Raw genomic sequence first — 13565 nt, forward strand, 5'->3', positions numbered from 1 at the left:
CCCTTGCGCACCACTGGCGGTGTCGGGACATTATTTCTTATTAAAGAAAGAAGGCACAGTGACTTTCAGTTGCACCCTTCCTACCCCACCTGACTACTTACCTCTCAGAAGCAGGTGATGATTTCAGGATCTAGTTTACGCCTGCGCCTCACACCTTCAGGGTGGTACACGCAGGCAGCTTTCATGATATAGGCGTTTCTGCTCCGAAGCCTGCGGCTGGTGCAATTAAACATCGTCACGCAGCATACAAGACTGACAGCCTAAAATCCACCTCCTTCCTCTTTAACCCACTACCAGACACTCCCTGACATTTTATCTGATTTGTGCAGGTTCCTGTGTTCTCCCCTTGTGACGGGTTTGCCGTATTTCTCTTCCTCTTTCTGATTTGTGTGTTTTTCCCTCTCTTACGCTAGGGAAATATCTGATGGGAAAAAATAAGTGTTGGTCCCCAAAAATAAGTGACGGTGGCACCACCGGGAACCACTGGCTCAAATTAGGTACCGAGGCCACTTCTGAGGGAAGAGAGGCACTGTGGGACCAGCCAGCGAGGAGTGCATGAAGTCTGCACTTAATTCATTGCCTGCACTTTCCCAGCCTGCCACGCCTAGCTCAGCCATGAGCCAATGGGAGGCCCCCGGCAGGATGCAGGGCCAGTGACAAATGGGTGAGAGGGAGAGCAGTTCAGAAGACGACTTGGACAAAATGCAGCTGCCCAACCACTTGCATTTTGTTTGGTTAAAAATGATCTTCATCCTCACAACCGCTGCCTACGTGAAAGGAAACCATATTACTGGCCGTGTAAGTAAGTGCTAGTGCTGAGCACCAGAAACCACTGGCACAAATTAAGGACTGAGCCAAAGACCAAGGCTCCCTTATTTTGATACCAACTCATTCCTCTTCCCTCCACCACCCTACATTTCCTGTCTTTTTAGCACATTCTTACAGGTTCTTTTTCATCCAGGCTTTCTCTCTTTTCCACTGTTGTATTATCTTTCCCTTCCTCCTTCTTTCTCTCTCTTATTCTAGGTCAAAGTCTGATGATGAAAAATATGTCGTGGTTCCCAAAGATGAATGCCCACCACTTGCAACCAGCAGCACAAAGTAAGCACGTGTAAGTGTGATTTTCCTATGATACAAGATTTTGTGAGCAGTGATGCGTGGGGCATGGTAAGTGAAGGACCAGAAGAAAATGCAGTGATCCTTTGCTGAGGAAATTGGGGCAAGAGGGACTTGTTTTATATCTTGCTCTTCCAGTCGAAAATATAAGGGGACTTAAATCTTCATGCAGTGTACGTTTGAGAATTATTAACTCTGTTTAACGAATTCAACAGCAACTGCAATTTTTGGAGAATTTGTTTTTCCCCAGGCAAATAGTTACTCACCGTTTCCGTCTGCCAGAAAGTGTCCACAATGGGGCACTTTCCGTTGCCTACTACGTTGTAGTACCACAACCATGCATCAGGGTTTATAGGTTCTCCTACTGATCCCAGGATTTTCAATGAGCTTAGATCATATCTAGGAAAAAATACAAAAATGAAATCAATCAAAGCCTTTTAAAAAAAGCCTTTTGCCTTATCCTAAAATGATGAAGTGATAAATAGCAAGTTTAGGCTAAAGATTCACATTTATTAGTCAATACCTCATTTCAAAACGAACACACTATTTCACACACAACAATACATTAATGTAACAATGCTGTCCTCATTGACACTTATGAAACACCGTCACGATCTTCATTTAGCAAACTATAGCACATAAAATATTAATGTGTATTACTTGTATATTTGTCTTATTATCAATCATGATACTTATAACAGGTTTACGTAATCATACTTAATTATATATAAAGGAAAAATACTGGCATGTATTATTCAAATGCATATAGAGAAGGACGATTGTGGACTTTGCAGAATACAAAGATATTTTATGATTATTATGGTTAATTTGTTTATTATTTCAATATTTATATTATTACTCACATAATGATTCTATTATTAGGATTAATAATAATCGTAATAATGAAGATGACTGGTTATAATTATCAATAAGAGGAGGAAGAATAAATGAAAGAATCATAATATCCATTGTATCTATTATATTAATTCAATCATAATAATTACTATATTATAAGCATTATAATAACAACAATAGTAACCAAAATAAACATAACAATATCTATGCAATCTGCAAACACAACAAAAGTCAGTGAATGATAAATGACAGTACTCCGTTTTTATATAGAATTAGGAAACACAAACTGAACGTAATCAGATATATTACAAATCATTGTGAAGTTTGCTCATCATAAACAGGCCCCAGGACACACATCAAGTGCCTTTAGAAGACACCAGAATGCCTCAGTGACTTGTAACTATATAACAGAATGTAGCGTCCTCCCCAGCCCAGTAGCATGTAAATTAACCATTCCATACACAGAGTTTGGTAGTACACGTCTTTATTTCTGAGAGTGTAACCGTTAACTGAAACGTACTGTGTCATGAATTTTGATAACCACACCCAATCACTTAGGTCACTAGACTACACAGTCCGTTAGGGAACCGTAGAGGTCCCACGCTCTATATTACACAAGACACTACATCTCACTCTTTGTTAAATAAAAAGTACAATCAAAACACACACACACACAGACATCATAGTTCCTGTGAGCTCCTCCGGCCTCCATGTTAGCTGCTTGTTTGTCGGCACGTTCTTCAGCTCTGGCCACCATAAGCACATGCTCCAGACTGAGTGTCTCTCTCAGCATCTAGCATCTGAAGGAATCGGCAGCCAACAATCTATGACTCTGAGACAAATGGCTTCTTCGTCATTGAATTAATTGATTTTACAGTGTTTGATGAGCATTTGAAGCCTTGCAACAAAGTCATTTGTCGTTTCGCCATCTCTCTGTCTCTCCTGATTGAAGATGTACCTATCATAGACAACGTTCTGCATTGGATTGAATTTGGTGTTCAGCACTTCTTTATTTTGACAGTATGAAGTTTCTTCACCTCTTTGTATTTTCTCTGTCACTTTCTTCACTCCGTCCCCTGCTACTTGAGATACTTGGTAATTTTTTTGTCATTTGCTTCTTCAAGCACATCATGAAATCATTGAAAGCTTCAATCCAGAGGCTCCATCTAGCGCCAATATTCTGCTTCTTGGCAACATTGAAAATGGATGGATGTTTTAGGAAGGCTGCAGCACCGTTTCGGGCGCTTTCTTCAGCAGCCATGATAAGAGATGAAATATTGCTCTTTTCCTACCGCCACTCACCTGGCGCTGAGGTCGGATGACTCTCTTCACTCTAGATTCTGGGTAAGTAGATGCTCATTTCTTGTATCTGAGGCTCGCCACCTTTGGCGTTACTCCAAGCTTTCTTACACCTGGTTAATCTGCCTCCTAGTGCTTCTTTGTGCTTATCTACTTCTGCTTGCAGAGTTATCTGACACCTGACTGTCACTGGATGTTGCGCTTTCTGTACCTGGTTGATATTGCCTATGACGTGTCCGCATTGTATGAATGAGGGTTCTGTGTTACACTGTGGTGTCGCTTTTCTTATTTCTGTCATATTGGTACTTTTTTGAACTATGATAAATAAAACCTTCTGTGGGGCCTTCACTTTCTTCAAAGGTCTGGCTGGAGGTGCACTTTGACTCCACGTGCCCCAACCGTCGATTCTTCATTTCGACTGAGGCACACCTGGCATGCACACGCAGTTTGCTGGACCTCAGTAAACTCTCTGGGAGACCACTCTTGACTCTTCGGGTTGCGAGGTTTACATATTCCCTATCTCGTCGCCAGTTGTAGCGTCATCCCCAGCCCAGTAGCATGTAAATGAATCACGTCACACACGGAGCTCTGTATTACACCTCTTTATTTCTCAGAGTGTAACCGTTAACTGACACATACTGCATCATTAATTTTACCAACCACACCCAATCACTTACATCACTATAATACAGAGTGGGTTAGGGACCATAAGGGTCCCGCACTCTAGAATACACAAGACATTACAGTGTAAAGGGTGATTAATTGCATAGAAGAGAACTTTAACTTCACATATCCATAGGGTGAACACCTGTGCGTCTGAAAGAACAGTTGCAGGCCAAATTGTAAAGCCTTAGCATTTCACCGCGAACAATGTCTCAATCCTGCTACAGCCTCTCAGGTAATATGTATTTTCACAAAAAAGCAATGCAAGTCCAATGGAAACAACACTGGAAGGACAATTTTTGGCTTACATTTCCGTCTACGAATATGGTTGGAGGGTGGAGCTTACTGTCTCACCCTTTGACCTTATGCATTTCTAATAGTGTATCGCAGTGTAAACAATAGAGTAAATCACCAGAAAGTTTTCAGTTGAAAGAGTTTTTGAAATGTAAATGCTAATTAAGCGATTCAACTTAACCAATGAACTGTAGGGTGTGCTATTTAAGGGCACCATAAAGCTACAGTGGGTGACTTTTATTCTTATAGAAGGACCTATTCCGTCTCTTTAAGTATACAGTGCGTACACCATTTAAATTGGGTTCTTAGGTATGCGCTCAGATCACGATTGTACACACAACTGTTGGTGTGTACATTCTGTGTGTGCTTCAGGAGCCTGAAGTTCTTCTGCCGAGGTGTAACAGTATTACCTCTGAATGAAGGTTCTTGATAGTTACTCTCTCTAAAATTCGAAACAGAGAAACTGTTAAAAATGGATCTATTTTGAAGTCTGAAATACCTTAATATGCATGCAAAGATTGCTTACACTCAATCTGACTTTATATTGAGAAAAAGATGAAAGGCTATGATGTGAAAGGCTGTGAGTACCAGAATACATTGGGGTATCATTGGTTACCAATCGAAGCTGAATTGTCACAACCTCACCTCCTATTCGGTCACTCAGTAGAAGAATGATTTAGGTCTCAGTTAGACCAGAATGAGCAGTGCTTAGAGGGTGTCTAGACAGCAGTGTACGCTATATAAAAGCTTGCAGCCATCCAATCATGTCCTACAAACAATGCATTCCAACTTCCAAGTCATTCCTAAGTCCCCTGGTAAATCCATTTACAGGAACTCAACCAGGATTCGGAAATTTCAGAACTTCCAAAAAGCAAGAATATTTCAGAAGTATATTAAAATGTGTGCTTCAAAAAATCTTTAGCCATGTCCATACTCCAAAGCATGAACTCATCAGACCTTCAAATGAACCAGTCTCTGCGGACCCACAGGGTAACAAGGCTCAGGGTTCAGGAAGGGAGTTCTATCTCCACATTTCTAACTGACTCCGTAGACTGAACAACTAAGATCCCTTCACATCTGAGCCCCAGAGTGATTTTCTTTTCCTTCCTCTGAACTCACTTTCATACATGTCCAGTCATGTTACCTCCTCAAAAAGCTTACATAACAATGGTCTAATTAGGTGGTATCTTCTGATCAGCCATTTTTTGCCTCATTTTATACCTTGGATGCCACAGTTCGTCCACACACGGCGTGGCCACCAATTATTAAGTTAGGGTACTGTCAATAAGACAGATGAAGGGTACCTCACCCCGACTCATGTCAGCAGCCCGAAGAACAGTCGCCATGTTAGAATCTGTTTGCCATACCCAGGGCCTGATTTCCCAGTATGGCAGTGTGAAAGGAAAGTGGTTGGGAGGCAGTGGGGGCCATCAGCTTCAAGATATTTTCCCATCTCCCTCTCTCCGAGACTTCACAGGAATCTGTTTCAAGTCTACCGCAAATGCCAGGTAAAGATTCTGCCAGGCAGTCCTGCAGGGCCACAGCGCAGACAAGGGGCCTGATTTAGATCATGGTGGATGGGTTACTCTGTCACAACGGTGACAGATATCTCAACCACTGAAATATAAATCCCATAGGATATAATGGAATTTATATTTCAGTGGATCGGATATCTGTCACCATTGTGCCAAGATCTAAATCAGGCCAAAGGTAACAGCGAGGTGTTGCACTCTCCGTTGATAACCACATCATCACCCAATTCACTCACCATCCCTACTGAGGTGAAATGCCACGGGAGGTCGTGGGGGAAGCCTGGTGGGAACTAGTACTGGGCAAAGTTGGTGCCTTTGCTCAACTCCATGTAAACTCTGTGAGAACATGTCTGCGCTATTCTTTATATAACCCCAGGTAAAACTATAGCACCGATAAATTAACAAAAGAGGGAGGTAGAGTAACACAGAAGGATTCTTACTCCACAGACATAATCGTATAAACAAAAGGAATCCTACTGGGGTAAGGAAAGAGTGTTCGTCACGTGGTGTGGGAGCACTCAGTGTTTGATAAAATACCCCTCACACACCAAAAGGCCCCTTGGTGTCATGCTTCATCATTGGGGTCTTCGCACCTTTCTAACGGGATGCGGCGTGCTGCGACCTACGACTACGCGGGAGCACTTATAGTAATGACTATATGTGGTGCATGTGAATGGGTATATTATATATGTGAGTGGTGGGTTGAGGTGAAAAAATTAAAAAGCACCTGGCTCGTGGGTTGACTAGAAAATGTTTATTCAAGACCCCAGGCTGGTACTATTAAAAGAAGTGAAGTGCGAGGTGAAAATGTCGTGATTATGGACAGTACCTCAGGTGTGCGTCGACATGTTTCGGAGGCAAAGCTCCTTCTTCAGGACGGGGACACAACTTCCCCACCTTACTCACGTTTCACTAATTATAGAAAAAAATTATTTTGTTAATTTAACGAAAAAGTGAAAAAGCTATATATACATGTGTATGTAATTAAAGGCTACTGTGTGCCTACAGCAGGTTACTTCAAGTCGATGCGACTCACAAACCTGACATATTCAGACTGAACATGGAGATGCAAGACTTCATTAGAAAATTGAAGCTACAGGTCTTCTTCCAAGACAAAACCCCGACCGTGGAACCAAGAGATACAGGTCTTCGACCCAAGTCGTCCTTCACTCCTACGGATACAATGTTACCCATTGGATTGCTAACATTCGAAAAAGCCATTATGACGGAAGTCAACAAACAGAACCTGATGGATACCAACACCTTCCACAATACCAGTAAACTGGAACACCTAGCCATAAAAGAACTGGCTAGCAACAGAGACATAATAATAAAACCGGCTGAGAAGGGCGGTGCCATAGTCCTGCAAACTAATGAGGCATACGACACAGAATGCCTGAGACTGTTGGCAGATAGACGGAACTACACAATTCTACAAGAAGACCCCACTGAAAATCTCCGCATCAGAATAGGAGGCATGATAGAAGAAGGTCTAGCGCATGACTGGCTGAGTAAAAAAGAAGCCGCTTTCTTGGCACAGACAGCACCACGCATCCCCTACTTCTACTGTATTCCCAAAATTCACAAAAACATCACAAACCCACCAAAAAGACCCATAGTATCGGGCATAGGCTCAATCTTGGAGTCCCTATCAAAATTCGCGGACGCATTCCTGCGCCCTTTGGTACAATCTACAGACACCTATCTGAAGGACACCAAATCTGTCCTACAACTCCTACAGGACCAGACTTTTGATCCAACGAACCAGCTCCTGATGAGTTTGGACATGGAGAGCTTGTATACAAGCTTACCACACGACGAAACGCTCCTGATTATCGAAGAGGTACTTTTCACAACACCTTGGAAATACCAAACACCTCGGACCTCGTTCTGGAGTGCATTTCTCTGGCACTACAGAAGAATTTCTTCCAGTACACGTCAACCATCTACCTACAAAGCCATGGGACCAGCATGGGCAGTACTTTTGCTCCGGGTCTGGCTGGGCTCTATGTGCATCACTTAGAGTCAAACAAAATCCTTCACCCACAGAACCCATACAGGAATAACATCAAAACCTGGAAAAGATATATAGATGACGTCCTGGTCATCTGGGAGGGTGACCAACAATTGGCGGAAGAATTCCTTTCATGGTTAAATAACCAGAACGCCTTTTTGAAGTTTACCAGTTCATGTTCCAACCAATCTCTAGTATTTCTGGACTTGAACATTTATGCGGAAGGGGGTAGGCTCAAAACAACGACCCATTTTAAACCTACGGCCAGGAACTGCCTACTGAGGTATGATAGTTTCCACCCCAGACACCTCAGAGAGAACTTACCATATGGCCAATTTTTACGCCTAAGGCGTAACTGCAGTGAGTTATCTGAATTCAGAACCCAGGCCCGCGATCTAATAGGAAAACTGAAACAGAGAAAATACCCTGTGAAGATAATAGATAAAGCCATGAAGAGAGCAAAAAACAACAACAGAAAGGCTCTACTGGAGGACAGACAACAAGCAACACCGGCGGTCAGACGACCAATATGCATCACAACATATAGTACAATGTCAAACGAAGATTCGAAACTTGTTAACAAACATTGGGACATATTAACATGCGGTACTTTAGAATTGGAGAAACCGATGTTTGCACACCGCAGGGGCAGGAACCTGAAGGACATACTGGTGCATACACGACCCACACCAACCAATGAAGCCAGACAACCCGCCTTAGGAGTACAGGGCCACTTCCCCTGTGGTAATTGCAGCAGTTGTTACCTGACACAGAAAAGCACACAATTAACATTCAGTAACGGAACCACGTGGGAACAGCGAAAGATGACCAACTGCAATAGCAAAAACGTGGTGTATCTAATCACGTGCCCATGTGGCATGGAATACGTGGGCATGACCACAAGGGCCATCAAAATACGGTTTGGGGAACACAAAAGCAATGTCCGTTGTAAAAAAAGCATGACAAAAATGGCTACGCACTACCTCAATGCCCAACACTGCGTCAAAGACCTGAAGTGGTCGGTTATCGAACAGTTACCATCTGATAAAGGCCTAATCGAAAAGGAGCAGAGATGGGTGTTTCGACTGGGCACCCATATCAGTGGGCTGAATGACGAGGTCCCATGGGGACAGTTGTCCACTTGATCTGACAGCACACTGGTGTTGCCTTCAATATGCCCTGGTTAATTACTGGGCCCTTCGATCTGCCTATAGCTAAGTTATAGGCACAAAATAAACAATAGCTAATCATAGGTTATTGCCGATTGTAAGATTGCTGGGTTAACAACAACATTTATTGGCGAATAATGCAAACTCGATGGTTGTAGCTAAGATCCCGAATAACTTTTCCGTTACACGCATGCACGGTGGGAACCTTCTGTCCTTAGCGCTTGCACAGTAGCAACTGTACTTACTGAGCATGCGCGACCGGTTAGTGTTGTACGTGCATGCGCGAATCACACTAGCCCAACTTCGAGGCAAACACTCACCGGGGCTGCCCGGATCTTCCTTAAAAGGGCTTGCAATTAAGTAACTTACTCTCCGAATTCCTAATTATTGCCGGATTACCCATAGAGGGGCACAAACTGACATCCGCCTAGCCGGGGATAAGGCAACTAATTAACACCTAATTTCGAGTATAAATACCATACACCATGGGCTCCCTATTCAGTTCAGCGGAGCAGCGTGTGGGGTAAGACGGAGGAAGAGTAATCCTGAGTCCGTGAGTATAGGTTTTGCAACAAGCATCTGTAAAGGCAAAAAAGTGAGTAAAACAACAAGCTAAAACCTGCATTAAAAACTGCATCATTTTTTCTACTTTAGATTGCATACAGCAATCACCCCCCAAACGTTCTTGAATGCTCATGAAGCAAGCAAGGATCACCTGACAAGTATGACCAGAGCTTCTATAACATTATTAGGGTGTTTTATGTTTCTATGTTGTATGTGATTGTAAGTTTCCATTTTTTTCCCACAGGGCTAATAAGCATTTGGTTTGTTCCAGGTGATTGCATCTGTTTGAACTACCCATGTCTTGGGTGACCATGTTTTCTTTTCCTTTTTCAGGTGATGCAAATCGCATCGACTTGAAGTAACCCGCTGTAGGCACACAGTAGCCTTTAATTGCAAACACATGTATATATATCTTTTTCACTTTTTTGTTAAATTAACAAAATAAATTTTTTCTATAATTAGTGAAACGTGAGTAAGGTGGGGAAGTTGTGCCCCCGTCCTGAAGAAGGAGCTTTGCCTCCGAAACATGTCGACGCACACCTGAGGTACTGTCCATAATCACGACAGTTTCAGCTCGCACTTCACTTCTTTTAACAGTACCAGCCCGGGGTCTTGAATAAACTTTTTCTAGTCAACCCACGAGCCAGGTGCTTTTTAATTTTTTCACCTCAACCCACCACTCACATATATAATATACCCATTCACATGCACCACATATAGTCATTACTATAAGTGCTCCCGCGTAGTCGTAGGTCGCAGCACGCCGCATCCCGTTAGAAGGGTGCGAAGACCCCAATGATGAAGCATGACACCAAGGGGCCTTTTGGTGTGTGAGGGGTATTTTATCAAACACTGAGTGCTCCCACACCACGTGACGAACACTCTTTCCTTACCCCAGTAGGATTCCTTTTGTTTATACAAAACTATAGCACCACCATGTGTTTGAGAGCAGTATGACAAAAACAATCACGATTATCACATACACGTACTCTTTTTTAAAAATTGTATAAACAACATAAACGTACTCTTAATCCCTTTGCTGCAGCCACGATTTCGCAGCAGTGCGGCACTTCCGCAAAATGGGCGGGCCGTGTTGGCCGTTGGCCTACGGCAGCACTAGCGAGGCAGTGCTGCCGTCGGCCGTTGGACGACGGCAGCACGCAAGGGGTTAAGAAAAAAATCCAGTGTGTAGTAGCATGCTTCACAGGTGACAGCCTAATAGTATATAAATCAAATATATTACCGTCCCTCGGACCGAGGGGTTGTATAGTTCAAACAAGAAAAAACTTGGACCACCTACTTATTTACGACTTCTGGTCCGTACTTCATGAGCAGGCGGATTGCGGTGGGAGCAGTATAGAACTTCGTCACTTTGTACTTCTCAATTATTTCCCACATTCTTCCCACGTGTGGGTAGATAGGGACCCCTTCAAACTTTGAGAGATAAAAAAGGTTTGCAATTAGAAACATTACAGGAGGCTGTTCTTTGCAAGAACACACATTTCATTGGATGACTTCTAATATGTTCATATGCTTGAAACAACATGTTCTGTTTCTATGGTTAGTGACATATTGGTCTAATTCTAGGACAATCTGAATCACTGATAACTGTGAGGTCCTTAATCTGATCACCCATAGATATGTGTTTCTGATTTGTATTCTTTGTACGCAAATATGCTCCTAATTGACCTAGATGGTGGGCATGCACTAAAATCTACATTTTGAAGTCCATTAATATGCAAAGGTAACCTGGCGAACCCCTCCACAAGGGAAAAACACCAGCATGAGATGCCAGCTTCACAAAGAGAGGAACGTCTTCTCTGCAGATCGAGTTCCATTTAGGATAGTGAGACAAAGATCCAACTAAACATAGGGTTAATGTCTTCAGAAATACCATTTTTTTTAGGTCGAGCCTAGGCAGTGCATGCGCTGCTCTGCGAGGCATGCTATATTCTGGTAGGGACTTGAAGCTCTCCGCCCATATTTTTCATTGGCTTGTGTCATTGTCCACTGTAACCTGTGGCTGTTCATTGGTCAATCCAGTTCAGTAGTCCCTCCTTAGTACCGCCTTGTCTCATTTTGTAAGCTCCCATGGCGACACCCGTTACATGTGTTGTTACTCGGTAGGCTTTAATTAGAGCCTCAGAGCACTACTTTCTCAAATAGCTCTGTGGACATGCTCTCTCCTAACGCTTTTTTTAACTATTTTTAGCCGAACGGGTCGTTCGTTTGCAAGAGTTTAATCTATTGCCATTGTAAATGACAATGCCTTTTATTTAAACATAAATAAAAGGCATTGTCGTTTACAATACCAATATCTCAATATCTTGTAAATGCGAGACCTATTGCATTGCAAATGCGTGTACTCAGTTAGAATACCTTATAGAGTTATTGCATCAGACATGCACTCACATGAGCATGTTTCTTTCAAAATATCAAGCTTATCAAATAATCCCTGTCCTCAAGCTGAATACCAAAACCAAACTGTATTCTGCTTGATGTGATGTCATGAGAAGGGATGCCCTTGCTTTGTTCTTTATTTACACTGTGGGGTTGCAACTTTGACGGAGAAACATACAAGCAAAGTGGGACTTGCCATTCACCATCTCTGATATTTCCCAGGCGGGCTGCAGGCTAGGGTGTTGCATTACAGCAGGATGGCTCCCATGAATCTATCATGTTCCCATCACCCCGTCCCAGTCCTGCAGTATGGGGCTTGTGTGAACAATTTTGTCAAGGTGGATTTTGGTTTTCAAGCAGGCCCTGCATACAAGAGACTCAATGGCACATTATTTATTTCTATATGTATGTAGGTATACTTGCATGGATGTATTTATTTATTTATTTGTTTGTTTGTTTATTAACACACTGAAACAACAAGCGAACCATATACCATGGAAGTCATATCTTCTAATCTTAACTCAGTAAAAGAGAAGTTACCAGGCGAGAGGGTTTAGAAGACTAGGGGCCAGATGTAGGTCGCCATTTACCGGTCGGTAACGGCCGATTTCGGCCGTTACCGACCGGTATTTAGGATTTGGCATGTAGGGGGCATCTGATTTACAGATTCGGTAAATTTACCAATTCGGTAAATATACAGAATCGGTAAAATACCGAATCGGTAAATTTACAGATTCTGTAAATCAAGATGTAGGTGGCACTTCACAGAGTGCCACAGGCCCTTTAGGGGTCGGTATTTACCACCCAATCCTATTGGGTGGTAAAATACCGATTTCAGGTGTACATGCACATATGTGCATGTACACCTATGCCATGTGACACACAGACATACCCTTAGGGCATGTATGTGTGCCACATGGCACACAAGCCTGCACTTGGGGTGCTACAGGGTGTCAAAGTGACACCCCGTTCCCCCTGCCAGGATTCGGTATTTACCGATTCGGTAAATACCGAATCGGTATTTCCCATTGATTCCTATGGGCTTCAAAGCCCATAGGAATCAATGGGAAATACCGATTCGGTATTTACCGAATCGGTAAATACCGAATCTTACAGATTCGGTAATTGTGATTTAAAAATGATCTACATCTGCCTCCTTCTAATTTACCGATTCATAAATACCGAATCTGTGAAATTCGGTATTTATGAGTCGGTAAATTAGATTTACCTACATCTGGGCCTAAGGGACATATTTACAAGGGAATGGCGGAGCGTGGCGTTAAGCACAAAATGCTACCACCACTCTACACCATACCGAAAATGCAGGGATGCCCCGTATTTCCAAAGCTACGGCACATACCTGCGTTTTTCCTAGCACTGGCTGGTGCTAAATTAAACTGCCTTACGCCAACACAGACACTGATGCACCATAGTGCAAGGGTGCCTGCGTTGAGAGAATGATTGTTTATCTGCAGGAAGGCCCTTCCTGCACAGAAACAATCACAAATGGCGATTTGTAGATTCTATGTGTGCTGCATTGTGCAGCACAAATAGAAGTTGCAAATCATAATTTTTGTAATGATTGTTTATGTGCAGGAAGAGACACCTTCCTCCACATAAACAATCATTCATGGCATTTTGCTGTTTCTATGAGTGCTG

General features: G+C 42.8%; 1 protein-coding gene across 1 annotated transcript in view; it reads right to left on the reverse strand.

Annotated features, from left to right (window-relative positions):
• ACSS2 (acyl-CoA synthetase short chain family member 2) overlaps positions 1–13565 on the reverse strand; it is a 181375-nt gene that overhangs the window by 28713 nt on the left and 139097 nt on the right. The window contains exons 10-11 of the mRNA XM_078686275.1: positions 10807–10940; positions 1383–1515 (exon numbers count right to left, since the gene is read on the reverse strand). Of these exons, the coding sequence (XP_078542401.1) occupies positions 1383–1515; positions 10807–10940 (267 nt within the window). The remainder of the gene's footprint in view (positions 1–1382; positions 1516–10806; positions 10941–13565) is intronic.

The sequence above is a fragment of the Lissotriton helveticus genome, chromosome 4_1 (assembly GCF_964261635.1).
Source record: "Lissotriton helveticus chromosome 4_1, aLisHel1.1, whole genome shotgun sequence".
Taxonomy (NCBI): domain Eukaryota; kingdom Metazoa; phylum Chordata; class Amphibia; order Caudata; family Salamandridae; genus Lissotriton; species Lissotriton helveticus.